The 24,094-nt window shown below is 52.4% G+C and overlaps 15 protein-coding genes across 15 annotated transcripts; 7 read left to right on the forward strand and 8 right to left on the reverse strand.

The window, feature by feature from the left end:
- Positions 1–16: 16 nt before the first annotated feature.
- BCR37DRAFT_383579 (heterokaryon incompatibility protein Het-C-domain-containing protein) lies at positions 17–2,946 on the reverse strand. The gene is made up of 4 exons (XM_040870084.1): positions 2,875–2,946; positions 1,967–2,831; positions 1,637–1,928; positions 17–1,597 (listed from the first exon to the last, which is right to left on the reverse strand). The coding sequence occupies exons 2-4, from the start codon at positions 2,827–2,829 to the stop codon at positions 83–85; spliced, it is 2,670 nt and encodes an 889-aa protein (XP_040722478.1). The 5' UTR covers positions 2,830–2,831; positions 2,875–2,946; the 3' UTR covers positions 17–82.
- A 1,254-nt stretch (positions 2,947–4,200) lies between these two features.
- BCR37DRAFT_166728 (WD40-repeat-containing domain protein) lies at positions 4,201–5,884 on the reverse strand. Its single transcript, XM_040866233.1, has one exon. The coding sequence runs from the start codon at positions 5,800–5,802 to the stop codon at positions 4,372–4,374; it is 1,431 nt and encodes a 476-aa protein (XP_040722479.1). The 5' UTR covers positions 5,803–5,884; the 3' UTR covers positions 4,201–4,371.
- A 34-nt stretch (positions 5,885–5,918) lies between these two features.
- On the forward strand, positions 5,919–8,726 carry BCR37DRAFT_166830 (uncharacterized protein). The gene has a single exon (XM_040866234.1). It carries the CDS (start codon positions 6,107–6,109, stop codon positions 8,312–8,314), a length of 2,208 nt encoding a protein of 735 aa, XP_040722480.1. The 5' UTR covers positions 5,919–6,106; the 3' UTR covers positions 8,315–8,726.
- Positions 8,727–8,777: 51 nt separating this feature from the next.
- On the forward strand, positions 8,778–9,456 carry BCR37DRAFT_371739 (P-loop containing nucleoside triphosphate hydrolase protein; the record flags this gene model as incomplete). The annotated part of the gene is made up of 1 exon (XM_040868350.1): positions 8,778–9,456. The coding sequence occupies exon 1, from the start codon at positions 8,848–8,850 to the stop codon at positions 9,454–9,456; it is 609 nt and encodes a 202-aa protein (XP_040722481.1). The 5' UTR covers positions 8,778–8,847.
- An 85-nt stretch (positions 9,457–9,541) lies between these two features.
- BCR37DRAFT_166845 (peptidyl-prolyl cis-trans isomerase cyp8) lies at positions 9,542–11,477 on the forward strand. Its single transcript, XM_040866236.1, has 3 exons — positions 9,542–10,622; positions 10,659–10,729; positions 10,769–11,477. Exons 1-3 carry the CDS (start codon positions 9,626–9,628, stop codon positions 11,294–11,296), a joined length of 1,596 nt encoding a protein of 531 aa, XP_040722482.1. The 5' UTR covers positions 9,542–9,625; the 3' UTR covers positions 11,297–11,477.
- Positions 11,478–11,914: 437 nt separating this feature from the next.
- On the reverse strand, positions 11,915–12,347 carry BCR37DRAFT_395342 (uncharacterized protein; the record flags this gene model as incomplete). The annotated part of the gene is made up of 2 exons (XM_040871613.1): positions 11,915–12,189; positions 12,248–12,347. The coding sequence occupies 2 exons, from the start codon at positions 12,345–12,347 to the stop codon at positions 11,915–11,917; spliced, it is 375 nt and encodes a 124-aa protein (XP_040722483.1).
- A 191-nt stretch (positions 12,348–12,538) lies between these two features.
- BCR37DRAFT_383588 (40S ribosomal protein S29) lies at positions 12,539–13,389 on the forward strand. Its single transcript, XM_040870085.1, has 2 exons — positions 12,539–12,977; positions 13,027–13,389. The coding sequence occupies exons 1-2, from the start codon at positions 12,919–12,921 to the stop codon at positions 13,133–13,135; spliced, it is 168 nt and encodes a 55-aa protein (XP_040722484.1). The 5' UTR covers positions 12,539–12,918; the 3' UTR covers positions 13,136–13,389.
- Positions 13,390–13,461: 72 nt separating this feature from the next.
- On the forward strand, positions 13,462–16,260 carry BCR37DRAFT_166836 (Sodium/hydrogen exchanger family-domain-containing protein). Its single transcript, XM_040866235.1, has 3 exons — positions 13,462–13,909; positions 13,969–14,543; positions 14,584–16,260. Exons 1-3 carry the CDS (start codon positions 13,758–13,760, stop codon positions 16,224–16,226), a joined length of 2,370 nt encoding a protein of 789 aa, XP_040722485.1. The 5' UTR covers positions 13,462–13,757; the 3' UTR covers positions 16,227–16,260.
- Positions 16,261–16,375: 115 nt separating this feature from the next.
- Positions 16,376–16,912, reverse strand: BCR37DRAFT_331187 (Caleosin; the record flags this gene model as incomplete). The annotated part of the gene is made up of 1 exon (XM_040867013.1): positions 16,376–16,912. A coding segment is annotated over one exon (537 nt), but the record flags the coding sequence as incomplete, so codon positions are not given.
- A 331-nt stretch (positions 16,913–17,243) lies between these two features.
- On the reverse strand, positions 17,244–18,416 carry BCR37DRAFT_400934 (TLC domain-containing protein; the record flags this gene model as incomplete). Its single annotated transcript, XM_040871821.1, has 1 exon — positions 17,244–18,416. The coding sequence occupies one exon, from the start codon at positions 18,414–18,416 to the stop codon at positions 17,259–17,261; it is 1,158 nt and encodes a 385-aa protein (XP_040722487.1). The 3' UTR covers positions 17,244–17,258.
- Positions 18,417–18,548: 132 nt separating this feature from the next.
- Positions 18,549–20,575, reverse strand: BCR37DRAFT_415577 (PalH/RIM21-domain-containing protein). Its single transcript, XM_040872284.1, has 2 exons — positions 20,044–20,575; positions 18,549–19,997 (listed from the first exon to the last, which is right to left on the reverse strand). The coding sequence occupies exons 1-2, from the start codon at positions 20,101–20,103 to the stop codon at positions 18,603–18,605; spliced, it is 1,455 nt and encodes a 484-aa protein (XP_040722488.1). The 5' UTR covers positions 20,104–20,575; the 3' UTR covers positions 18,549–18,602.
- BCR37DRAFT_406280 (uncharacterized protein) lies at positions 20,216–21,176 on the forward strand (the record flags this gene model as incomplete). The annotated part of the gene is made up of 1 exon (XM_040872105.1): positions 20,216–21,176. The coding sequence occupies exon 1, from the start codon at positions 20,556–20,558 to the stop codon at positions 21,174–21,176; it is 621 nt and encodes a 206-aa protein (XP_040722489.1). The 5' UTR covers positions 20,216–20,555.
- Positions 20,740–21,729, forward strand: BCR37DRAFT_383594 (uncharacterized protein). The gene has a single exon (XM_040870086.1). It carries the CDS (start codon positions 21,226–21,228, stop codon positions 21,649–21,651), a length of 426 nt encoding a protein of 141 aa, XP_040722490.1. The 5' UTR covers positions 20,740–21,225; the 3' UTR covers positions 21,652–21,729.
- Positions 21,730–21,939: 210 nt separating this feature from the next.
- On the reverse strand, positions 21,940–22,751 carry BCR37DRAFT_395349 (uncharacterized protein; the record flags this gene model as incomplete). Its single annotated transcript, XM_040871614.1, has 2 exons — positions 21,940–22,171; positions 22,210–22,751. 2 exons carry the CDS (start codon positions 22,749–22,751, stop codon positions 21,940–21,942), a joined length of 774 nt encoding a protein of 257 aa, XP_040722491.1.
- Positions 22,752–23,313: 562 nt separating this feature from the next.
- BCR37DRAFT_341321 (SMAD/FHA domain-containing protein) lies at positions 23,314–24,042 on the reverse strand (the record flags this gene model as incomplete). Its single annotated transcript, XM_040867393.1, has 1 exon — positions 23,314–24,042. A coding segment is annotated over one exon (729 nt), but the record flags the coding sequence as incomplete, so codon positions are not given.
- Between the last annotated feature and the right edge of the window lie 52 nt (positions 24,043–24,094).

Below are 24,094 nucleotides of genomic sequence, written 5' to 3' on the forward strand. Positions count from 1 at the left end.
CACAGTCATCGGACTTGCCTACTGTCAGACGCTTAGAATATGGCAGTGTACGTGATATAGAAGCAAAGTCACTGGTGCCACATTAGTTGCCATAGCCCGAACCGTAGTTGCCTTGCGGAGGGCGCGGCTTGGCCCAATCACTCGAGTCGCCGTACGTCTGATGTCCGCTGCTCGAGGGTCCACCCTGGCCTCCGTATGACTGCTGAGGAGGAGCACTATAGCCTTGCCCATAATTCTGTGGAGAAGGTGCTGCATTACCATAGCTTTGGCCATATGAGCCTTGTGGTGCTCCGTATGCTGGCTGATTGCCGTACTGCGACGAAGGCGGTTGGCCATAACCAGCGCCATATGTACCTTGACCTTGACCTGGACCGTGACCTCCGAAGCCACCCTGGCCGGGCGAGCCATAGTCTGCGCCATACGACTGTTGCGCTGGAGCTCCGTAAGCGCCCTGCTGAGCTGAAGCACCATAGCTGCCAGACTGCTGATGCGACTGCTGGTGGGCGCTACCACCATACGTGGATTGCGAGTGTCCAGCATTCCCAGAGTAGCTGTCTGATCCATAGGCAGGAGCATCATCGTTGTTGGACGAATATTGCTGGCTGTGACTGGCAGGCGAGAAGTGTTGTGTGTTGGACGGCTTGTGGCCTCCAGACTGCTGATGAGAGTTGCCTTGTTGCCCGTGACCGCCTCCATACTGTTGCGATTGGCTGTGGCTCTGCTGGCCAGAAGGCTTATTGTAGCCAGTAGACGAGTGTGAAGAGTGACTGGCATTGCCTTGGTAGCCCTGTTGACCACTTGGAGACTGTCCATAGCTGCTCGATTGAGACTGACCATAAGCACCGCCTTGGCCGTGGCTGCTCGAGTGAGACTGGCCATAACTACCAGATTGTCCATGACCGGCAGCAGCAGCACCGGCGCCAAATCCTGCAGCACCCGCAGCCGCTTGTCCGTAGTGTGAGCCGCCACCTCCACCTGAGCCATGTGCAGCATGCGAATGTGTTGATTCCACACCAGTCGTTGCTGCCGATCCACCTTCATGGTGCAAGCCATTTCGAACACCTTGCATGGTCAATCCACTCAAAATTGTCTGCTTCTTTGAGCCGAGAGACTCTACCCATTCTTGAACTACTCTTGACATTTCCTGCTGAATACCGGAACGTCCCTGAGGCTGGGCAGGGTGGTGGAACGTCTCGAGGATCTCATCGATGAGCTGACGAGGATCAACCTGAGTATCGACCCAGGCACGAGTGACGCGCTCGACGCAGTGCTTCACAACGGCTTGAGCGACCTTGCCGGCTGGGCCATTCAAGTAGCACGAAAAGTGATCCTTGGCAAGCATGCTGTGAGTAGGGTCCGAGCAGTGAGGATCATTAAAGACTGCAAGCTGATCATCCTTTGCGGTGACGAGTGCAGAGCCCTCAGCAAGACCACCAGTGACTTTGGTGACCAGTGGCGAGATGAATGGCTGAATTGTTGACAGCACCCACACGGTCAAGGACTCTGAGATTTTGTCAATCAAGGCATTGAGACCTGGGATTTTCTCGAAAAAGGCAGAAAGACCCTTCATCAAGCGATCGCGGAAGGCCATCACAGGCTGATGTTAGCACAAGCTTGGTGATTGAGGAATTCTCACATAGATTTTGCGGAAGATCTCATCTGCGTCTGTGTTGGCTTCAGCATACATCTGTCCAGCAGTTCCTCGGTCACGCGTACCACTAGACTTGCGCAAATTGTCACTTTCCTGCGAGATACCTTGCATCTGACTGATGTCTCCAACAAGCGAGCCCGCGCCTGGAATGGAATTGACCAACCCAGAAATATCGCTGAGCAGTCCAGAGGAGCCTTGTGTCGAGGCATTGCCGAGACCTGTCTGCAGTTCTGTGATTTGGGTTTGCGAAATCTTGTCGCTTGCTTCGCCCAGAAGACTATTGTTAGATCGGTGCGAGGTGTGTTATTGACTTGCCTGTGGACGAAATCGAGACCGCCAAAAGTACCCGTCACGATGGGCCACGTAGACTTGCCATTGAGCTGAATGCCGGTAGATGTGCCAACGTGAGGGAAGACATCGCGATAGCCGAGCTCAATCAAGCACAATTCGACAAAGTTGCTGTGGGCAGAGTAATCCTCGAGCGTGTGCATAGCTTGACCAAGAAGACGAAGACTCTCGAATTCAGCAGCATCGCCTCCGTTGCCGTGCTTCGCTTCGCGGCCTAGCTCAATGCAACGTAGCAGGGAGTTTCGAACATATGCAGAGGATGTCACCCAGTGACCAGATTCATTGGCGATGTAGTTCTTCAGGCCTGTGCGTGGGTCGACTTCCAATTCGATTTGTTCAACGGGACCTCTCAAACGAGGATCAAACTTGCGAGCATCAGGCTCTTCCGGCGAAGGATACCCTTTTGGGTTATCAATGTGTTCTTCGCAGCGGTAGCATCCTAGTCGTTCGTCTGTTACCTCAAACTCTTCAGTAGCATAGCCAAACGCCATGAAGCTCATGACCCAGACGAGCAAACGGATGGTTTTGGCATCAAGCCCTTTGGATAGTGTTCCGACGTCAATAGCCTGCGAGTAGTCCCTCAAGAAGTTGCCAAAGTAGACACGCTTCACAGCCATAGCATTGAATTTGTGATTTTTGAGGGGATTGAGCTTTGATAGAAAGCCTGCAGCTCCAGATGTTGGGTACATGATGAGAGTCAAGAGGATGTCTTCGATATCTCCATGGCGGTATTTGAGACCTTCCAAGGCACCGTACGATGGTACATTGCCTGCACCAAAGGCGGTAACGCAGCCGATCAAGACTGCAGACAAGATGATAACGCGCTCCATAACTTTTTTTGGTCAGCTAGGCTCAATGGTAACGACGAAGCGTACAGAGATGATGAGAGAAGCCTTCTTATGTTCAACAAGGCCGATGGACGTGAGTGAGGTGAAACGTGTTGGGTGTGGTCACTGTGGTGTTCTGGTGACTGTGCGATCGATTCTGGGGCAGTCACAATCCGACCATGCAGCATGCACTCGACCACCGCTCCTGGACCATGGACCACCACAAGACAAGCACTGCATTGGTGCCTTCAGCTACAAATGTCCTCGACGCGATTGTCCTGCATCTATGTTCCTGGTGCGCTTGATCTGGTCACTGAGTCCAAGCATAAAAGACTACGCTGAGGGCGGACTTCGCCAGCTGCAGTCGACCCTTGAGCACTGTGTAGTAGTAGCCTCAACATGATCAGTCTCAAGGTTTGCTGTGACTGGGGCAATCTGCACACACAATCTCTCTCTCGATGCGTTCATCACTACAGCGACACGTCGGGTAGAGCTTCACCAACAAGCTGCATCTAGAAGCTTCCTTACTCTCTACAGTCTTCTAAAAGATAGACAGCGAGAAAGCATACCGACCTGTCCACTAATGCGCTACAACTTCCACTGTCATAGTTGACAGCGACAAGACGAGCCGCCAAACAGGCAAGCGTTGCTTGGATAAGTTTGCTGAGTTTGGCACAGCATTGGTCATGGGAAGCAACGTCTTTCGAAGAAAGGTAAAGCGTGTCCGAGGTGCCCCCGCCACATATACGCTGGAGAATCGCGTTGTAGCGACGTTGGATATTGGCGTAAGGAAGTGGTCAAACAGGATCTGAAGGATCGTTTCGCAACGATGAAGTTGGATCGTACATCTTCGCCTACGTTCACAACGGGGATGCGGAGAACGATCAGGATGCGGACGCTCCAACCACTGCGAAGGACTTCTGTACCTACATCGCACCGTCACCGTCGTTATGGTCTATGGCAGATGTCGCTACTGCCAGGCGTTTCGCATCAATCAGCAGCACTTGCGTCGATCAATGTAGCAGATGCTGGAAATCAAGGATGTGCACCGGGGTACGATGTGTACCAGGGTACTTTGCGTACACGCAATCGAGCTGGCATTGTTATGCTTCGGCAAGTAGTATCACGCTTTCCTCATTCGCAACTCGTCAGCGGATCGCGCTGCTGGTCAGCAGACGTTCCGCAGAGGTGGTTTTGCGAGTGAACCTACTGCTCTTTGTCCTTGCTCGCATTTTCACACGAAGCTGTCATAGCAGATCAGATGACCCTGATACAGGTCCACCGATTGTTGACTGTCGAAGAATGAGGAGGATATGCGTAGTGAGTGAGAGTCAATGAAGACCTTAGCTGAGTGAAGCAGCTCTACCGCACTCTTCAGATGGTTTCTTACCCCTGACGCGTCCTGGCTTTGATGAGAAGCTCGTCTGTAACGTGATGTGGTGACTCGTAACATGTAAAAGATGATGACTTGTAACAGGACAACAAACTTGTCGCAATTGCACGAATCGATAGTGGCTATAGCAAGAGTTGACGTGATAAGCCGACCTACACAAAGGCGCTCTTAAAAACATTAAAGCCCGTCGCGGACGTAGAAATGATGGTACCCGGCATCTGCTTGTGCCAGTGCACCTCTTTGACATCCTTCTGGCCCATATGAGTAAACATTAGCTGGCTCGGCACATCAGCGAGGCCCTCTGCGGCCTTGGCGGCTTGCTCTTCAGCATCTAGCTCAACAGACAGATCCCAGATTGTGACCTGGTCATCCGCGCCGGCAGCTGTCAGCACAGATTCATCTGAGGGATGCCACTCAATCGAAGTGATTGCGCCCTTGTGCCAGTCAAACGAGGCAACTGGCTTGGTTGGCGCATCTCCCTGCTTGGAGAATTCTCTCAAATCCCATACGCAGATCTGGCCGTCGTCAGATCCGGTTGCAATGAGATATGGCACGAGCTTGTTCCACGACAAGACATTGACATCGGTCTTGTGCGCTTGTACGGATAGCGCAGGTGTATGCTTCTTTGACCGTGTATCCCAAATCTTGATGGTCTTGTCAGAGGAGCATGACGCAAATACAGTCTTCTCTGTTGGTGACCATTGGAGATCCTCGACCGAACCCGCATGGCCTAGAAACGGTTTCGTATCAGTAGTCCATGACCCATCTTCCTGTCTCGTCGTCACAAAGATGCGGCCGTCATTATCACCAGAGACTAATTTCCCTGGCACTAATGATGACCAATCTAGTGCATAACCTTCAACGCGATGCGCCTTGATGGTGTGGATGGGCTGATTGTGAGCCTGATTCTTGAGTAGAGAAGGCCCTGAAGGATCGTTTTCGAGAGATTGTACATGTGGCTCGAGGTTGTAGATGTAAATGCTGCTCGACTCATTCAATGCGGCTGCCAGGTGAGGTAGGCCCCTTTGCTGAGTTGCTCGTATTCTGTTTGTGCCGGAAAGGACAGGCAGCGCTCTGTAAGACAATGCAGGGTCTTCATCCATTGACTCGCTAGACGACACAGAAGAATCATCATCCACCTGTGTCTTGATGAGGTTGGTGCATTTGATGACCTGGATCTCATTGTGCTTGGGCTGGTCTGCTTGTGTGCCAGTTACAAGGTAAAGCGAAGCAGGGTACGTCCGGCGTTCTTCTCCTAGATTATCCCAGAGCACATCAAAAGTGAGGCACGGCCACTTGGCATTGACATTGTGGAGCATTTCATAGGCGGTCATGTCTGCCTCGAGCACTTCGTCCTTGCCCAATTGCATCCCTGGCAGCCAGGCTTGCGCTTTTTGTGGGTCATTGACGTTCATGTTCTCCTCATCGCCTTCCTCCTCACTCTGCTGGAAGATCTCGTCTTCATCTTCCGTCTCGAATGTATCACTGTCTTCGTCAGAGAATTGCACTTCATCAAGCCCAGGCCGGTCGCCGTCTTTGGCGGGCAGGATGGCGCCATCAACTTCTAGCTCTCTCTTGCTCATCTGTAGCTGTATCCGTCTTCTTGATCCTGTGCCCAAGGCCGCGGCTCCTTGCTGTTCTTGCTGTTAAGTCTTTCTATTTCGCGTCGCCTTTTTTGTGGATTTCCCACGGTCGGCGGCGGGAGAGGAAGTCGGCGCCAAAAAAGTTGGAAGAGACCAAATGGTGACTATAGAGAGGTAGTAGTGCTGCTAAGGAAAGAAGCCTTCTATAGCAAGAGGCTCACCTAGAAAGGGCGAGGTCAGCTCGAGGAGAAGGAAGGGCATCATTTGCATTGGACTTGCACGACAATATACTCAAAATACAAGCATGGGCACTGCAAGTACCCCGTCGGCTCATATCCTCGCCAAGCTGCATCGCTCCTCAACCTCTCAAGCAAAGGCGTATGCATCTCCGGTCAGGATTGGGGATAGGTCGTCTGCCAGGGAGCTTGTCACTGCAATCGATGCACACGGCATCAATATTTACAATGTGCGCACTAATCAACTCATTGCTTCAAATTCCTTGTCGCCTGCAACACGCTTCATGTGTGCGCCAGTGTGCATTCTAGATCGCAAGGCAGAGACACGCGTCATCTATGCCGCGACTAAAGTAGGCACTGATACTTTCAAAATCCAGAGATGGTCACAAACCGGTCTGAATGCCGAACCAGACTTGATTAGCGTTGATTTGACGTCTGCTGTAGTTGGACTGCATGTCTTGGGGAGCAGTGTTCTGTTGATCTGTTCCAATGGTACACTTATCTGGCTCTCGTTGGAGCTCGAGGAGCTGACGAGGAAGCCGTTCAGCGCAATTCGCAGTGGCGATGCCAAAGTGCTCTCACATCGGCTCGTGCTTGGCGCATCGACCGCTCTCTTCCTGCTCTCCCAAATAGCAGAGACTGTCTGGCTCGATACAATCATCTTGCCCCAAAATGCAGAAGCTCAGCTCAAAATCACGTCGGTTGCATGTCATGTGCGCTCCACAGTCAAACCGTACCATGTCGCCATCAGTTCGCTCGGTACATTGGCATCTTGGGCAGGATCAAGCATTCGCCTGCAATTAGCTGGCGAATCCACATTCACAGAGCTGCCTATCGCCGATCAATCCGATGCGATCAAAGCCAATGACATCAAGTCTATATCGTGGCTCAATGAAACGCACCTCTTGGTAGTGCGCGAAAAACAAGCATACATTTGGGCAGTCAAGTACGGTACGCTGCAAGAAACGATAACATTGCCAAGCGAAGCGCGAGCTATTGCCCTCATGCGGCAAGCACCACGCTCTGCAAAGCGCACTGAAGAAGCACACGCCGTGTTTGCAAGCTTGTCGAACATCTACGTTGCCTCTCTGACTTTTGGCAAGACCTCGCGCCTTGTCGATACACTCCGTGCGCATCGTTTGGTACGCCAGTCGACCACGCCATGGCTGGTCGATGTGGAACTACAGGCGACTTGGAAGGAGTCCATTGGAGGTATCAGTGCTCAAGCGCGGGCTTGTCTTGCGCAGCTAGAGACGGCACAGAGCGGCGCAGAGTTTGATGGTGTCATGGAAGACTACCTCTTTCCTGCCAAGCTGGAAGCCCCACTTAGTAGAAAGGCTGCACAAAAGGCGAGCAAAGAGAAATCTACAGACGCAAGTGACAAATCAGTGCAGGCAAAAAAGAGGTATACGGCCAAGGCCAAGTTTGCTTCTTACGACACTCTTGTGTCGCCATCAGAACCATTCATCGCGCAAATCTTGCAGCTTGCCCTCGTCACTCTGCCCGAGAAGCTCGGCTCAGCCTTTGAGCCGACTGCTTCTTTGGACTTTCTCTTTCACACCGGACGATTCTCACAGTCGTCGTTGCCTCGATCGATTGAGATGGCAAAACTTATTAGCAGTGCGAGTATGCGGCCATTGGTTGCTGAATTTGCTGCTGGCCTTTTACCTCATCAACTGGCTTCCATTGTGCAGCAAGAGCTTGTGAGTCAGTCTCAGACCGTCTCGCACAAGACATTGAGTGTTGTTCTAGCACGCCTCTACACATTCGACGAAGCGAGTGTGTCGCAGGCTCTCAAGACCTCCTTGTCGAGCGAGGAGATTGAGCAGCTAGCAGACTTACTGGATGCAGAACTTGGTCAACGGTTGTCTGAGAATGGCATCAGTCAATTGTCTGTTCACAATGATGTGCTCTATGCATCAGTCATTGCCGTTGTGGATGCTCTTGGTGTTGGCAACCTCGTTCTGACTGCATCTACGCGCGCCCTGATGATGCGGCTTCGTGGGTCTGTTGAGCAGCTAATCCAGGAGACTGAGGACGTGTGCTCCATGACTGCTTGTCTGTCGGAGCTCATTCTCAAGGCTAGGTTTGTTGAGCCTGTCAAGACACGCGCGATACAAAAGCAGAGCAGTAGCAATCCGCAGCCTCAAGCTCGTGAGGGCTACATTGCGCTCGACAAGATCAAGAAGGAGGATGCCTCTGCTTCGGCGCGTAGCAAGGGTCTTGCCAAGTCATTGGGCGTGGGCCGGTACACAATCGAGCGCCTGGAGCTGTAGGTTTACAAGCCTATGAGCTGTTGATCTTACCGTAGCTCGATCCCTTTCAACAGTCTACAGAGTAATGTTTTTCTCTACAACAGCCGTTGATCGTAAGCCTGTTCCCGCTTGCCCACAAACGACTTCAGGTGGGCTGATCAGAAGTCAACGAGTCGCAGCCGGATGTGATGTATAGCACCTAGGAAGCTATATAGACGCCCGACCGCTGCCATTTCGGTCTGCATCGGCCATCACATCGTAGCAGCGAGTAGAACACTTTTGCAGAGTACATCTAGGAAGATGCAAACACCGTCTCGAGCGTACTAGACCCCATGTCTCTCCGTACTGGCCTTATTTATATGCGAAGACAAGATTGGCAGGCTGCTTGAAATTGAAGTCGAGAGAAAGGTCGGGGGTCTTGTAGCGTAGCAGCAGTAGAATTCGCGACTCGACGGTCAACTTCCTGTACTCCCACAACAAAACACGCGACGTGCGCGCTAGTGACCTTCGCCGATGAGTTCAGAGGATCAGGAAGAGGAGCGCAACAAGTATGCATGTCGGTGCTAATGCGCAATGCTAATCCCAGTGTCGTGGTCAAGGTCGGCATGGTCGGCGACTCGCAAATCGGCAAGACCAGTCTAATGGTCAAATACGTGGACGGCATCTTTGACGAGGACTATCTGCAGACGCTCGGCGTCAACTTCATGGAGAAGACCATCTCCATTCGCAATACTGAGATAACCTTCTCCATCTGGGACCTTGGAGGGCAGCGCGAGTTTGTCAATATGCTGCCCCTTGTCTGTAACGACGCTGTGGCCATTCTCTTCATGTTTGACCTGTCTCGCAAGTCAACGCTCAATAGTATTCGGGAATGGTATAGGCAAGCGCGCGGCTTCAACAAGACGGCGATCCCATTTCTTGTCGGGACAAAGTATGATCACTTTGTCAACTTCCCAGCGGAAGACCAGGAGGAAATCACGAAGCAGGCACGCAAATTTGCAAAAGCCATGAAGGCGAGTCTCATCTTTTGCTCAACAAGTCACACCATCAATATCCAAAAGATCTTCAAGATTGTGCTCAGTAAAGCGTTTGAACTCAAGTGCACGATTCCCGAGGTGACGGAAATTGGGGAGCCGATTCTGGAGTATATCCATGCTGGCTGATGAGACGCGAGACTGGAGCAGGGCATGTGCTCCTTAACGACCTTCCTATTGAGCTTTACTAGTAGTGTGCATAGCGTTTTTCCTTTCCAACCACCCATTGAACCAACACCACGACCAACTGGTCATCTAATCTGCTATTCGCTAGACCTGCTGTGTTAAGTCTTGCCGGATGGGCAAGAATACAGATAAACTCTATGTCACGCAGTCAGAGAGCTCCGGCGTACTTGGCAAGCACTCAAGTAGCTCTGGCATTGCCACCAAGAAGACTGCTTCCAAGTATCGGAAGCTTCCATTCTACTACTGCGCTCTGACGCTGCAGCCCTGGGAGCATCCTGTGTGCCATGTAGATGAACAAGGTCAGGCCACGCTGTTTGATCTTCTTGCCATTGTACCTTGGCTGGCGAAGAAGGGCTCAAATCCAGCAACTGGGAAGCCACTCGATGCAAAGTCCCTCGTCAAGCTCAATTTCTCAAAAAACGACGAGGATGATTTTTGTGATCCAGTGACGATGAAGGTCTTTAACGATCATACTCATATCGCTGCTGTCAAAACGACCGGCAATGTCTATGCGTACGAGACTATTGAGACACTCAATTACAAGACCAAGTCGTACAAGGACCTGCTCACTGACGAACCATTCACAAAGGCTGATGTGATCATCATTCAAGATCCACACAGCTTAGGTGCACAGATGGACCTGACGGCCGTCCAACAATCGCAAGTTGAAGGGAGCAGCAAGCTCAAGCAGAGTGCTGTAGGGGAATCTGCATCACAAAGGGAGAAGAAGGTGGAAGAAGCCAAGCTTGCCCTTCAGCGTTTTCGCACGCAAGCCGAACAGCCTACGAAAGCAGCGAAAGTGACAGCTACAGCGCCTATCGTGTCAAAGCCCGAGACGAGACTCGCCAATTATTCCACTGGCATGACTGCGGCGGCTTTTACCAACTCTGGCATGTCGGTCAGTACGGCAGTGGATCGGGCTGAGCTTGCAGAAGCAGACTGGCTTCTCAAACCACGCAAGGTCAAGATAAAAGGGCTCGGGGTCATTAGAACCAACTTTGGCTCTCTTGATATTGAGCTTGACCCAGAGTTCGCACCGAAGGCAGTATACAACTTTGTAAAGCTTGCAAAGCAGGGCTACTACGATGGTGTATCATTTCACCGAAACAGTAAGACATCCTACCCATCGAGCATACTAACTGTAGTTCCTGGCTTCATGGTGCAAGGTGGCGATCCTACAGGTCGCGGCACAGGTGGCACATCCATCTTTGGCAAGGTATGCTACAAGGGACCTACAGACCCAAACTAACGGCAGGAATTCGAGACGGAGACGCTGGGAACGGCATCTCATAGCGAACGAGGTCGACTTTCCATGGCCAACAAGGGACCCAACACCAACTCCTCACAATTCTTTATAACATACGAACCCTGCACACACCTCGATAAGAAACATACATTGTTTGGTCGTGTGATTGGGCATTTTGAGACGCTTGATCTTCTCGAGCGTGTTCCTTCTCCAAATGGTAAACCACAAGACAGCATCATCATGGAGACGGTCGAGATTCTTGTTGATCCATTCGAGGAGTACCTTGCCAAGGAGAAGAGGAAGGCTGAGTGGGCAGCTCAGAAGAAGCAGGTGACAGAGGATGATCTACAAACCTGGACAAATAAACCAGCACAATCGTCACATGTCAGTGCCGCGGCGCTGAAACAACGAACAGACAAAGCAGATAGCCAAGTTGGCAAGTACATGAAAATTGATGCAGTTGAAGTGGCCGATGATGCTGCACCTCCAGCAAAAAAAGTCAAGCGTTCTGGGTTCGGCAATTTCAGTGGATGGTGAAGGCCAGAGCACATTGCAAAGTCATGAGCATTAGAGTATGGTCGTCTGCTGAGTTGATGCACGCGCTACAGCCAGTACTGCTGCCACTCCCACTGCGAAGCCTGCTTCCGTGCTTGACGAGGAAGGTAGGTAGCAAAGCCTGGTCTGTTGCTGTCTTGCTGGGAGCTGCAGCCTGCACGCATTAATGCTTTTTGCATGCGCTGGTAATATGGCAGGGAAGCCAATTCCTCTGCGTCTGAGTCTACAGGAGCTGGAACGGTTTGGGCGCGCTCAATAATAGGAACAGAGCCTGTGCCTGGTTCCGGCAGTGTGTGGCTGCGTTTGATGTGTGTGTCTAGCATGACAAATGAGCGGCGGTGTATCTAGTCGTAATGACAGTGTATGCGAGCAAGACAAGTAGTCAGGATGGTAAATGGCCTTTTTGTGCGCACGCCTGCCCTTTTATGATGACGACTTGACATGGGCCCTTGTACGCTTTTGTTGTGATCAGATGACCAAAGAGGGTCCAAGTGCGCTATTTGGCATTTGCTGCGCTTTCTGGTCGAGTATTTGGGAGCCCGTCCAGTGTCTTTGTCTTTGTGGCAGTCCATAGATCTGCCAGTACCAGGACATGCACATCTACCGCATGTTTCTGGCTGGTTCTCCGGAGACTTGGCCTGCTGTTCCCTGAGAACGCTGGTCGATATGCATAGCCTCGCGCAGCCTGTCGCCCATGTCAAGTAGCTCATTGTGCTCTCTTGTAGACTGCGACATGAGACGCTGCAGGCCCAAGTCGCGCCAGACTGGCTGTGCAGGGCGTTTCGAGCGAGCAATACCATTGACGGCTTCTTGGTTGGGGACATCGTCTTCATGCTCTGTGCTGACTGGCTGGTGCTCAAGAGGGATGTCTATGTCTGGATGATGGTCAGCAGCCATTCAGCCGGCCTAGAGAGGGAAGCCTGAGCTACATACCATCGTGCAACAGGGCAGCATTGTAGAGAAAAGCATCAAATTGGTCGACCAGCTCTGGTCTGCTTGGCTGGTAGTGAGAGTCCAGCGTAGCACTATTCATGGCTCTTCCCGGGGCGTGTAGTGCGTCTTTCCCGGAGTCTTCTTCTAGCTTGGCCGTGTCTCTAGCCCAATAATCAGCCAGCCAAGTTCTGTCACAGTAGTCTAACTGGCTTTTCTTGTCTTGTAGCTGGATTCCGCAGTCACGCAGAGAAACAGAAATTTCGAATTTGGGAAGAGAAGCAGCAGCCACGACACAAGCACCCAAGGCCCCATCAAGTAACAGCAACAGCAGACAGGTAGGGACACCGTGCAGATGCGGCAGAGGGTGAGAGAGGATGCAGGAAGAAGGAAGATGCTGCTTGGCTGGGATTACTGGATCCAAAGTGGCTGTTTCATGGACAAGTGCAGCGAATGATCCATGAACAGCCCTTTATACAGTGCCCGTGATGCTGCCAGTACATTCTTTGTGCTCGAGCAAGTCTCCAGGCACTTGCAGCAGATGTATGCTCAAGTCTGATCGATGCCGACTGCCAAATCAGATCTGCAGGAGCACTTGAAGCATCTCTTTCACTTCCCATCCTCCCTCCTCTGCCTATCGATGCCCATCAGTACACAGCTAACCAGCAGCAATCATGGCTCACGCAAACGTTTGGAACAGCAGACCTAAGGATGGCAAGGGCGGCCGTGGATGGTATGTCCTGCAAAGTATCCACGCGACAACAGTTCGCTAACCAATGCAGCCGTGTGTGCGCTCACCAAGCCGGTCTCATCCGCAAGTACGAACTCAACATCTGCCGTCAGTGCTTCCGCGAATACTGCAAGGACATCGGTTTCTCCAAGTTCCGTTAAAGCACTTGCAGTGGTCGACAGTCGCTGCATCTTCTCAAGACTGTCGGCCTCACCAGAGATTAGAGGAGCTTGATGATGGCAAGAGAAGCGACGCTCTCATCTGAAGGCATGGTCGTCATGACCGACTCCAGTCTCTTTTACCACCACACTTCACCTGCCGCCTCATGGGACGGATACATATCAGCAATCATGACATTCCTGCATCCACTGCTGCTTCTTTATGTTCTATGTCACTTGATCAAACCTTTGATGGCCTCAGGCCTTTCTCTGATCAGGTCTTTTGAGTCTTTCGTGTTTCGCCTTGAGCGTTTGCCTTGACCATATCCGACTACTCTTTGGAACCTATACAATCTGCTGCCGCCCCTCCTCTCCTCGGTATCTCTGCTCTATCCTGTGATTATCCTGTAGAACAATACATCCAGATTGAGCTTCCTGTCTCCTTTGCCAAATCTCGAAAACTTCCGCGACAAAGATACCGCACACACCACTCTACTCGAAGCGCTTGCATTCCTACAGCAGCTGCTTCTAGGAAACCTGAGCCTGGCGCTCCTCGTCGTTTCTCATCGCAAGAAGCGGCGTCCTTCTGTACCTTAATTGACCCGCTTGACGCGCTTGGCCCGCCATGTGGGAACAAACTAGCGTCACGAAGCCGCATCTCGCGTACATGCTGCTCGGCGGCTTCATCACAGTCTTCTCCCTCGTGTCGCTGTTCATCAAGGAGAAGCTTTATATCGGCGAAGCGACTGTCGCCACAGCATTCGGCGTCATCATGGGGTATGTCACACCTGCAGCACTAGCCGCCACCCAGTACTAGTATACTAACACGCGTGTAGACCCGTCGCAGCTGGCATCTTTGATCCAATCTCATGGACCAACTCAGATTATTTGACGCTTGAACTCTCGCGCATCATTATCGTGATCCAGGTCTTTGCCGTCGGAGTGGAACTGCCCAAAAAGTACATGAAGCGCCATTGGAAGGGCATCTTCATCATGCTTGTGCCAGTCATGACACTCTCTTGGCTGATTTGTACTGGCTTCATCTACGCGCTTATCCCAGGCCTGTCTTTTGTCGACAGTCTCGTGGTTGCAGCAACACTCGCGCCAACGGATCCGGTCCTTGCATCGTCCGTGGTAGGTAAAGGTAAGTTTGCTGAGCGTGTCCCTGGCCATATCCGAAATCTCTTGTCTTGCGAGTCTGGCTGTAACGACGGCATGGCTTTTCCGTTTCTCTACTTGGGTCTTTACATCCTCATCGACCACTACAAAGCAGGTCCAGCAATCAAGGAATGGGTGCTCATCACCATCCTCTACGAGTGTCTCTTTGGTGTTCTTCTAGGCGTCATCATTGGATATGGCGGCAGACGATTGATTCGCTTTGCCGAAAGCCATAACCTCATTGATCGCGAGAGTAAGAAGCAGCTTTCGAACCAAAACGTCGCTAACTTCAGGTTTTCTCGCATTCTACTTTGTTTTAGCCATCTTTTGCGCTGGTGTTGGCACCTTGGTCGGCACAGATGACTTTCTCGTCGCCTTTTCTGCTGGAACGGCTTTCGCTTGGGACGGTTGGTTCTCGAAAAAGACGGAAGAGTCGCACGTCTCGAACGTTATCGACCTACTCCTCAACATGGCCTACTTTGTCTACTTTGGCGCCGTGATTCCTTGGAACGAATTCACGATGGAAGACGTTGGTGTTACCCCTTGGCGTCTCATTGTAGTCTCTATCCTCATTGTCCTCTTTCGCAGGGCTCCTGGTGTCATGGCAACCTACAAGTGGAATCCCGATATTCGCAATTGGCGCGAGGCATCTTTTGTCTCTTGGTTCGGCCCTATGGGCGTCGGCGCCATCTTTTTCGCACTCCTTGCTCGTGCAGAACTGCAAACAGAGTCGCAAGTCCCAGCAGGCAGATTGTCGGGCAACACTGAAGAGCATTATGAGCTTATCGACAGTATCTTCCCCATTGTCAGTTGTGTTGTTTTGGCCAGTATCATTGTGCATGGCTCGTCCGTGGCTGTCTTTACGCTGGGAAAGCACATCAATACTTATGCTATGACCATGACATTCACGAGAGACACCGATGATCCAAATTGGCTGCAACGCCTACCCAGACTCGAAATGGGTCAGTCCATGACATTTTCACGCGCTCGCAGTCGCGATCGATCTCGTTCGCGTGCTCGAGTCGAGGATTCTGCGATTGGTAATGCAAAGAAGCCAGAGAAGATTCGACACCGTGGTCGGCATCTGCACCGCAAGAGCTCTGACCTTCAAGAGAAAACTTCGTCACCAGATTCACCGGAAGAGTCTCGAGGTCCTGATGAGGAGGAGGCAGATGGACAGACTGGCATTTTGGGGCCTGGCCATGAAGTGTACCAAGAAGGCGATGAGTTTGTCGTTGAAGACGAGATGGGTGAGGTGATCAAGGTTGTCTCTGCACGGGATCTTGACCGTGAAGCTGCTCACAATGTCTTGAGCAAGCATCCCAAAGCGCAACAACTATCACGAGAGGAACGCGAGCAAGCCGCATCAGACGAGTGGCATCCGCATCACAAGCACATCAAACCCGTTGCACATGTCCTCAAATCCAAATCTGACTCGTCGCACAGTGATGAGAGCAAGACTTTGGGCAGCAACGAAGCAGAAGAAGATCAGGGCAACGATGTGCCAGAGACCAATGTCGAGCGTCGTCGGCGTCAATCTGCGCTCAACACACGCAATGATAGTATTGATGAAGAAGCTGATGACGAAGAAGAGACACCCGCAGAACGTAAACGGCGGTTGCAAGCACTCGGACACAGTGTTGAAGAAGGTGCATCACGGCCAGAATCACCAGATAAGCGGCCGGTGCCAGAGACGGAAGATGCAGCGAGCAGACTACCCAGTATCCGCTTTCATGCTTCTGTCAATGAGCCAGCTGTTCCTCCGCCTGCAGCGCTTCGTGGTGCCGTGTCAATGCCACAACCAGCAGTGCATGACACGAGCAGACTTGGTGCGGCAAATGCAGGGCCACCACTTGCACAGTCTCATTCTCGGGGTCGTTCGATTGTGTGGGCGGACAAGTCGGCTTCAGACACAGATCTGCAACATGTCGGTTAGCCGTAGATGTTGATTTGTACTTGAGCGTAGCATAGCAAATGTTGAGTTGTTGGGGTTGGGATAGCTATCTACTTGGTAAGCTTGCCTTGGACCGGTTCGCCTCTGCGTCGAAGACACTCGATACCATCCCAAAAGCCCATCCCAGCGACCTGCTCACCGCGGCCTGTCTCTCGACACTGCTTGACGTGCCAAAAGAAGGAACCATCGTACAACCGACGAATGCTGTCCTTGGGGCACACACCAGACTTTGCATCATACGTGCTCAACACAAGCGTGTAAAACTCGAAACCGGCAGCGAACCATCCGAAAGGATCCATGGCCACGCGTTGACCCTTGATGAGGTTGAAGACTTCTCGGACTGTCAGTGCGTCGCCAGAAGCAGAGTAACGGTTGAAGATGCCTTCAAAGACTTGTGGTTGGAAGTAACCTTGGCTATTGTAAGTGCCTGTGTCACTGCCATGCTTGGCCTTGTGAATGCCATCGAGATACACGCGAAACAATGGATCAGGCACCAGAGAATGCTGCAGCCTTGTAGGATAGGAGAAGCCGGTGTGAATGACAAAGACAGCAATGATGCTCAGAAGCAGATTATAGCCAAGTTCACGAAAGCCTCTGAATGTGTCTAGAGGCCAAATGATGCCGTCTCCATCTCGGTCCCAGAAAGCACAGTGTTGCACAAGCACAGTAGACCCCTCAGTTGTGTGCTCTTGAGGGTCGAGGGTAGACTTGCACACAATCAATGCATCTTGAGCATGAGACTTTTGAGAGACGGAAGGCATATGAGCAAGTTGAAAGCTTGAATGAGTAGAGGTTGGATCCTGTCGTGAAGAGCAAGCATACGCCTTTATAGATTGATTGCTCGCTCATGACGTCGAGGAGCACTTGCATGTGATATGCCGATGCCAGTCACATTCACAGCATATACACCAAAAGAACAATAGACAGCAAAGGGAGCAGTGATGATGAGCGGCGGAGTGTTGAATACAGCATAAAATGTGTACAAGGAAGCAACAAAGGTAGGGCCACGAGCATTCACTGACGCTTCTTTTGCACAGGCGCCTCCTGTTCGGCCTCGTCTTCGTCGTCACTACGCTCGTCCTTGGCTTCGTTTGAGAGAATGAAGCGATAAGCGATCCTGGCAATTAAGAAGCTCCAGTAAATATTAAGCAGCAGAATCATGAAAAGCAGCCCGAAGGTAACATACTGCGAGATCCAGCACTTGTAGTGTTCCTTCTCCCAGTCAATCTCCCAGGGTCCCACCGTCTCAAATTCTGTTAAGACACTCCAAAGAATAATCGCAGACAAGTAGAGGCGCGTGTAGAACCAGACCCCGATAAATGTGGCAAACACTGGTGCCGTGAGTGGCGAGTCGATATAATTAAAGTTCTTGGAGAGGGCAAGCCAAATGTCTGAAGAATCCATGGTGATGAAGACGGCAAGCCCAATCCAGGTGAAGTGAAACTTCCAGGATAGCCCGATAAGCAGCAGAGTGACAACGTGATGTGCCACCAGCTCGTGAAAGTCTTTTCTTGGCTTCTCAAGCTGCAGAGCAAGCACAATGAACTGTTGCAGCCAGTACGCAAACTGACAAAGATAGTAAATCTTGAAGTTGGCCTTGTGCAGAATGTGTGGGTAACCGGCGTAAAACTCGTGTGTATTAAAGTACCACATGCTTGTATGCGACATGACATAGATGCCATAGGACGCTGATGCGGTGAAGTACATGATGGTGTAGCCTTGCTCCATGAATCGCTGCACCTTGCCGCGCTTGAGGCCGAGTGAGCGCGCCAATGGAGCGAGGATCCATTGCATGCAAAACTCCCTTGTAAAGGTAAAAACGACGACGTAGAAGGAGATGAAGAGAGCATCGGCTTTGCCTTTGCCATATAACCGTGGACTTGTGCCTTCCACAGGATAGCTCACAAACAAGAATGGCTTTGCCGGATTCCGTTCAGTCGGATCCATCAGATACAAGCCAATTGCGGCGAGAATGATGAGCATTGGAACGAACCAGGTGTTATCTCTGGCATACGCCTGCCATACCCCTAGCGTCGTCGTCGGCGGGGCTCTTGGTGAGCGCGGGAAGCGCCCTGGCTGACTTGTCGGGATCTTGTTGACAGACGCACTGCGCGATCTAACGCGGTTGATGCCAGGTCTTTCGGATCGCAGGGAGCCATTCGTGCTCGACATGCTTGCTTCTCCTTCTCCCCAGCAAGCACAAGGAAGAGAGAAGGCCTGTGTCTAGAGAGTGTTGGTGCAACTTGGTGGTCAACGCGGCTCGAGCTTTTCCGGCGACAGAAATGCAACAAGCAGCAGCAGCGAGGGGGATCAAGTTGATATTGAGTTTATGGACAGTAATCACCGGTAGAACATGTACTATCTGCGGCCAGACATCTCCTTCTCGTCCGGCCAGTAATCCTCTCTCTGGAAGCCAGGATGTACAAGGGCCGCACCCTGTATAGAAGCAGGTCTCTCCTCCTGCTGTATTGAATGCCGCGGCCGATCCGTTGCAGGCTCTTCACTGCTGCTGCCATCATGCAATGTAGAAGAAGGCGCAACAGACAGGGTGGATGCAAGAGGATGCCGGATCGTGGGCAGCTCGCTCATAGGGATTCCCTCAGTGCGCGGCCGTTGAAAGCGATCCATCCAAGTCCGCCGCATCCCCTTGTCAGGGGCGAGGGCCCGGCTTGTGGTAGTCTGCGAACGGTCCTCAAAGACAATCGCATCAGGCTGCATCGATGCACGCTTGCCAAACTTGCGTAGCTGCTTTCTCTTTTGCTGAAACATCTCCTCTTCAAAGACCTCTCTTCCGAGGACACCTTCCCGTGAGTCTCGAACAAGCTTGGACTCGATGAGGTCCACCCAGGCCCATACAATCACTGAGCAAGCCACAGAGCCAATCCAGCGAATGTAGTCTCCCCAGCCTTCCACCTCGGACTTCCAAATGTCTAGACAAAAGAAGACTGTGGGCGAGGTGATGGAGACGATGCTGAGAAGTGCGTGCATCAAGTGAGGCAGCGCAAAGGCGTACCGGAACCGACTCGGCGACAGGGCGTAAATCAAGACACTGCCGGAAAAGATGACACTGATGGCAATGTTCATGAAGTACGCGATAACGGCAATGGCAGGAGCTGCCAGCGTCTTTGCATCTGGATTGAACGGTGAAGGGTGATAAAAGTCATTGAGGACAGAAAAGACAGTCTCCAAGACGATGAGCGTGAAGCCTCCGTACTTTGCAATAATCTTGTCCCTGTGACGAGGGAAGAGACGCATGACAAGCTGTATTTGAGCGAGCCATAGCAGCGTATTGGAGATGAGCCGAATGACTTTAGTGGATGTGCGAGCGCGGACATTGCGCAAGTCGGTTGGGTTGTAGGGGCGACCACTCATATACTGTAGCTCAAGCTCATTGAACATAAAATCCGAGGTGATGGTCATAGCAATCGCTGCACTTAGCGCAGCACCGCGTTGCAGCCAAGGTCGCTTGTGGCCCGACATGAGCGAGACAAGAAAGAGGGCCCAGGCTGTGCATGTCGCAAAGGCTACTGCGTACACCAGTGGATTTATGCTCATATTGAAGGGCGTCACCATGAGGCCTGGCCCGAGGATCTGCTGTTGCGCCAGGCCGGCTTGTGCTGATGCAGAGGCAATCTTGAGTGCACACGCGTCAATGACGCTTTTACCAGTTGCATTGATGAAGCGCGCGTTGCCGCCGAAGGTATCGTAGACGGTGAAGGAGCCGTTGATGGTGAGTAGCGCCGCCTGACAAGCCTGAGTGTGGTTAGTGGTGCTTGTCTGGTGCTTGCGATGTGCCTACCCAAGTGCGGGGCCATTCTTCTTTGCCGAGAAGACTCTCAGTATTGTTTGATGGGGCCATCGGAGGCAGTAGCCTCTCCGTTTGTCTACCTGCGTGCCTTTGACGAGAAGGTAATGCGTTGTGTAGACTTCCCAGCACCTTTGCAGTGCGAGTATTTTAGTTGTCGTCGTCGTCTCTTTCATCCCAACAAACCACCCACACTCCCACACTCCCGCACGCTACAGCGTCTTCAAGTGATGGATCATATAATCCGTCTTCATATTTTCATTGGCGAATACTGGTGGCTCCCAGTTCATCAGAGCTTGCTGTAGGAGCGCAAGCTCTTGCTCAGTCAGGACATGGCAGAAGATTTTGCTTTGCACGTCCAGAGCATGTAGTACTACTTCGTACTGCCCCGACGAGCACCGCGAGGCTGCAATGCTCTCGTGATCCGAGTTTGCAGCTACTCGGGCTCGTAGGATAGATTGAAATACACTATCCAGTTCGCTTCGCCTCGCGGCAAGCTCGGCTTGATGTGCAGTACTGGTGTTAATGAGCTCTTGCTCGCGCTGACTGAGCTCTTGCTCGCGCTGACTGAGTCGCAGCTCGCGCTGCTGAGTGAGTACGAGCTGCGACTTAGTGAGCGACTGAATGAGCGCGAGCAGCGACTTAGTGAGCGCGAGCAAGACCTAATTGAAAACATTACCGCACAACAAGCCGAGCTTGTCGCGAGGCGAAGCGAGCTGGATAGTGTATTTCAATCTATCCTACGAGCCCGAGTAGCTGCAAGCTCGGATCACGAGAGCATTGCAGCCTCGCGGTGCTCGTCGGGGCAGTACGAAGCAGTACTGCATGCTCTGGACGTGGCAAGCAGGATCTTCTGCCATGTCCTGACTGAGCAAGAGCTTGCGCTCCTACAGCAAGCTCTGATGAACTGGGAGCCACCAGTATTCGCTACTGAAAATATGAAGACGGATTATATGATTAACTACTTGAATGCCAATGGGTGGGCAGCGCCCGGCCTGGCATTCATATCTATGAGGTCGCACAGGCTACGAGTCGCAGTCCAGAACGCAGAGCCCCCGCTTGTCCTGACGTGTGCGTCCGACATTGGCCTTGTGCCTTTTTTATCTGCAGCGCACCTCTCAGCCTGAGTTGGTGGCGAATGCCCTCATTGAGGTCAAGGTGAACAGGCCTACAAGAATGGAGCACCGCCAGGCTATCTTGGAGCTGCTGGCATTCAATCTACTGATGCACACGCCTCCACCGCCGTTCGTCCTGCTTACGGATATGGAAACGACGTTTGCCTTCTATTACATTATGGCGCCTGGCAAGGTTGGCCTGATGGAGATGCCCGATCATGGCTCCGCGCTTGCCATGTTCGCCGTAGCCCTTGACCCGCCAACTGGTCTGACTCATTTGCCTCTGATGCAGCGGGTAGGCTTGGAGGCTCCTGACAGGCGCATGCAAGGGGGAGGCGGAGGGACTGTCGATGAAGAGGACGTCGCCAACATGTATGAGTTCTATGATGAATTGCCCAAATCGCGTCAGCAGGAATTGGACATTCAGCATGGTCTCGCATCATGTTTCAATGTGAGACCATCGCTTCACAAGGTGGAATGTGGTTGAGGTGGTTTAGGTGACCCTTTGCGCTTAGTCTTTACGTTTAGTCTTTACATTTGCTTTAGGACCTTAGTAAGTTAGTATGGTAAGCTCGGCGAGCGTGTGCGTGCTCTTCCTCTGGCTTGTCCCTGCACTTCCTTCCCCGCAACAGGCGCTCGAGGATCCGGCGAGCCTGATTGTGATCGTGATCGAGGTACCCTCTTTCTGTATGCACTCTTTGAAGGACTCCTGCTGCGTGACCGACTCGAGCTGGGCCTGCGTCGTCTGTTCCTGCGCGGAGATCGAGAACGACTGCTAGAGGAGTAAGGCGAACGCCGTCTGTGGCTTCGACGAGCCCTTTGATCGGAACTGGTAGACCGCTTTGTATAGCTTGTATCGGAATGCCTGCGTCGTGTTGGTCCCGGCGATCGTGGTCGCGATCTCGAGCGACTGCTGGAAGGTGAACGCCGTCTCGAGCGTCTGTGCCTTGGTCTGCTGCTTGACCTTGAAGGTGAACGCGAATGAGACCTTCTCCGTGATCTTGTTTCTGCCGGTGGTGGTCGAGCAGGCCTCGTCCTATCCAACGGATGTCGAGTCTCACCTTGCTCTGTCGCCTGGCCACGCTCCATCCTCTGCTTGCGCCGTTCGTCTTGATTCGCCATAGCTGTTCCTTCTACATAGTCTGCCCGTAAGCGCAGCACTGAGCGCATCTTCTCTAGCTCTGCCTCCTTCCTGACGGCATCGCCGTGTGTCTGCCATCCGCGCGACCCTGCTTCTTGAGCGCTTGGCTTCCTGGCTGCTGACTGGCTGAGAAGTTCCTTTCGTTTGAGGTCCACAAGTCTGTCTAGGTCCTCCTCCGTCTTGCGCTGCGCTGCAGGGACCTCCTCTTGGCTCTCAAGCTGTATGCGATACTGCATCACTTGACTTTCAACGAGTCTCTTGGCTTCATGCTGGACAATTCCCAAATCAGCGCGTCGCGAAGCCTGATGCTGTCCTTGTGCTGCCTCCTCTCTGCGCTGTGAGACGCTGTATGGTTCACGTTGACGCATGGAAGACATGTTGCGCTGGATGTGGCCATTGGTGCCTGACCCACGGGGTGTCTGTAGACCTATGCCGTTGTAAGACATGATGAGAGGCGATCCAGGCTGTTTCTAGTGTCTCTCGAGCCTTGCTGCGTCTGTACACCCAGATGCGACGGAGAGTGAGCTGGTGGAAGTTGTCGAGAAAAGTGAAAATTGAGATTTCAAGGGGAAGAGAAGCAGCCACGAGAGCAAGTTGGGTACTTACAGGGTCTACGTACAGACGAGAGAGGGCTACAGATACAGAGAGGCAGGGGAGCATGCTATTTCAACGCTCGACCAAGTACGGCCCACTCTCATTGATGGGCGTCGATGCAGTGGCTCCTTCCAAGGTCATTGATCGCATACGGGCAGTGAGAGGCACAGGCGCAGACGAGGCAGAGGGAGAGGCAGATAATGCTTCCTGCTGTTCATCTGCTTCTGGTGCATCTGCTTGAGCTTCCGACGGAGTTTGAGGAGCGACAGCAGTAGGATCGGATCCATGACCACCCTCAATGACAGGCGACGCGTCACTGGCGACACCACTTACGACCGTCGCGAGTAACGGAAACTGCGGATGAAGCTCCTCACTCGGCGTCCGTGGATCGCCCGCCGCTGAACGGATCCAGGCCTCTGACTCGACCTCAACATTGGCTTCGAGATCAGCGTACTTGCGACAGACGCAGCACAGGAAGTTTGGGTAGTTTTGTAGGATTAAGGGCCGTATGCACTTGAAGTGGTAGGCATGGCTGCAGGGTGCAACAAACAAGGCCTGGCTGGGTGCGATGTTGAAGAGGCAGATGCAGCATTCAGAGGAGTATGTGCTTGCACCATCATCCATCGACAGCCGTGGCTTTGCCATACCAGCAGACTGGCTCGAGGAGGGCGGTCCAGACGATGACAAAGCACCCCTCGTCAGTGACTTGAGCGTCTTTTCTGCAGCACGATTAAACTTGGCATTGACTTGCTCAAAGATGCGGTTGATCTCAACACGCGTACGGACACAGCGATAGACTTCCTCTGTACCGCCGCGGAAGTCGATACCGAACTGGACACAGTCGCCATCGACCAGAACAGCAGGCTTGCTCTCTTGTCCCGGTGGTGAGAGGCGGATATGGTTCAAAAATGTACCGCTCGATGACTTGGTGTCGCGGATGTACCACGTTCCTGCTTCACACCAGACTTCTGCATGCTGCCGCGACACCACTTTGGACTTGAAGGAGATGGGCGCCTTGTGGAGGGCCTTGTCGTTGTAGCGGCCAATCTTGATGCAAGTCTTGTCGGAGACTCTGCGCTCGATGGGTTCAAAGTTGAGGGAGAGTCTCGAGGAGAACTCGACATGCGGAACAAAGCGCACAGAGCCGATGGGAGATGCCTGTGGGTCTGCGCCGACCGTAGCGACCATGATGGGT

Source organism: Protomyces lactucae-debilis, assembly GCF_002105105.1.
Source record: "Protomyces lactucae-debilis strain 12-1054 chromosome Unknown BCR37scaffold_24, whole genome shotgun sequence".
Taxonomy (NCBI): Eukaryota; Fungi; Ascomycota; class Taphrinomycetes; order Taphrinales; family Protomycetaceae; genus Protomyces; species Protomyces lactucae-debilis.

What these genes read in the sequence shown, in the direction of transcription:
- BCR37DRAFT_166836 (XM_040866235.1), top strand. Translation starts at nt 13,758, where the DNA reads ATGTGGGAACAAACTAGCGTCACGAAGCCGCATCTCGCGTACATGCTG. An exon ending in GCATTCGGCGTCATCATGGG is followed by an intron (nt 13,910 to 13,968) that starts GTATGTCACACC and finishes ACACGCGTGTAG; the next exon opens with ACCCGTCGCAGCTGGCATCT. An exon ending in TAACCTCATTGATCGCGAGA is followed by an intron (nt 14,544 to 14,583) that starts GTAAGAAGCAGC and finishes CGCTAACTTCAG; the next exon opens with GTTTTCTCGCATTCTACTTT.
- BCR37DRAFT_415577 (XM_040872284.1), bottom strand. Translation starts at nt 20,103, where the DNA reads ATGGCCCCATCAAACAATACTGAGAGTCTTCTCGGCAAAGAAGAATGG. An exon ending in AAGAATGGCCCCGCACTTGG is followed by an intron (nt 19,998 to 20,043) that starts GTAGGCACATCG and finishes AACCACACTCAG; the next exon opens with GCTTGTCAGGCGGCGCTACT.
- BCR37DRAFT_383579 (XM_040870084.1), bottom strand. Translation starts at nt 2,829, where the DNA reads ATGGAGCGCGTTATCATCTTGTCTGCAGTCTTGATCGGCTGCGTTACC. An exon ending in GGTCTCGATTTCGTCCACAG is followed by an intron (nt 1,929 to 1,966) that starts GCAAGTCAATAA and finishes ATCTAACAATAG; the next exon opens with TCTTCTGGGCGAAGCAAGCG. An exon ending in AGATCTTCCGCAAAATCTAT is followed by an intron (nt 1,598 to 1,636) that starts GTGAGAATTCCT and finishes TGCTAACATCAG; the next exon opens with CCTGTGATGGCCTTCCGCGA.
- BCR37DRAFT_166845 (XM_040866236.1), top strand. Translation starts at nt 9,626, where the DNA reads ATGGGCAAGAATACAGATAAACTCTATGTCACGCAGTCAGAGAGCTCC. An exon ending in TGTATCATTTCACCGAAACA is followed by an intron (nt 10,623 to 10,658) that starts GTAAGACATCCT and finishes TACTAACTGTAG; the next exon opens with TTCCTGGCTTCATGGTGCAA. An exon ending in GCACATCCATCTTTGGCAAG is followed by an intron (nt 10,730 to 10,768) that starts GTATGCTACAAG and finishes AACTAACGGCAG; the next exon opens with GAATTCGAGACGGAGACGCT.
- BCR37DRAFT_166830 (XM_040866234.1), top strand. Translation starts at nt 6,107, where the DNA reads ATGGGCACTGCAAGTACCCCGTCGGCTCATATCCTCGCCAAGCTGCAT.
- BCR37DRAFT_383588 (XM_040870085.1), top strand. Translation starts at nt 12,919, where the DNA reads ATGGCTCACGCAAACGTTTGGAACAGCAGACCTAAGGATGGCAAGGGC. An exon ending in GGCAAGGGCGGCCGTGGATG is followed by an intron (nt 12,978 to 13,026) that starts GTATGTCCTGCA and finishes TAACCAATGCAG; the next exon opens with CCGTGTGTGCGCTCACCAAG.
- BCR37DRAFT_383594 (XM_040870086.1), top strand. Translation starts at nt 21,226, where the DNA reads ATGGAGCACCGCCAGGCTATCTTGGAGCTGCTGGCATTCAATCTACTG.
- BCR37DRAFT_166728 (XM_040866233.1), bottom strand. Translation starts at nt 5,802, where the DNA reads ATGAGCAAGAGAGAGCTAGAAGTTGATGGCGCCATCCTGCCCGCCAAA.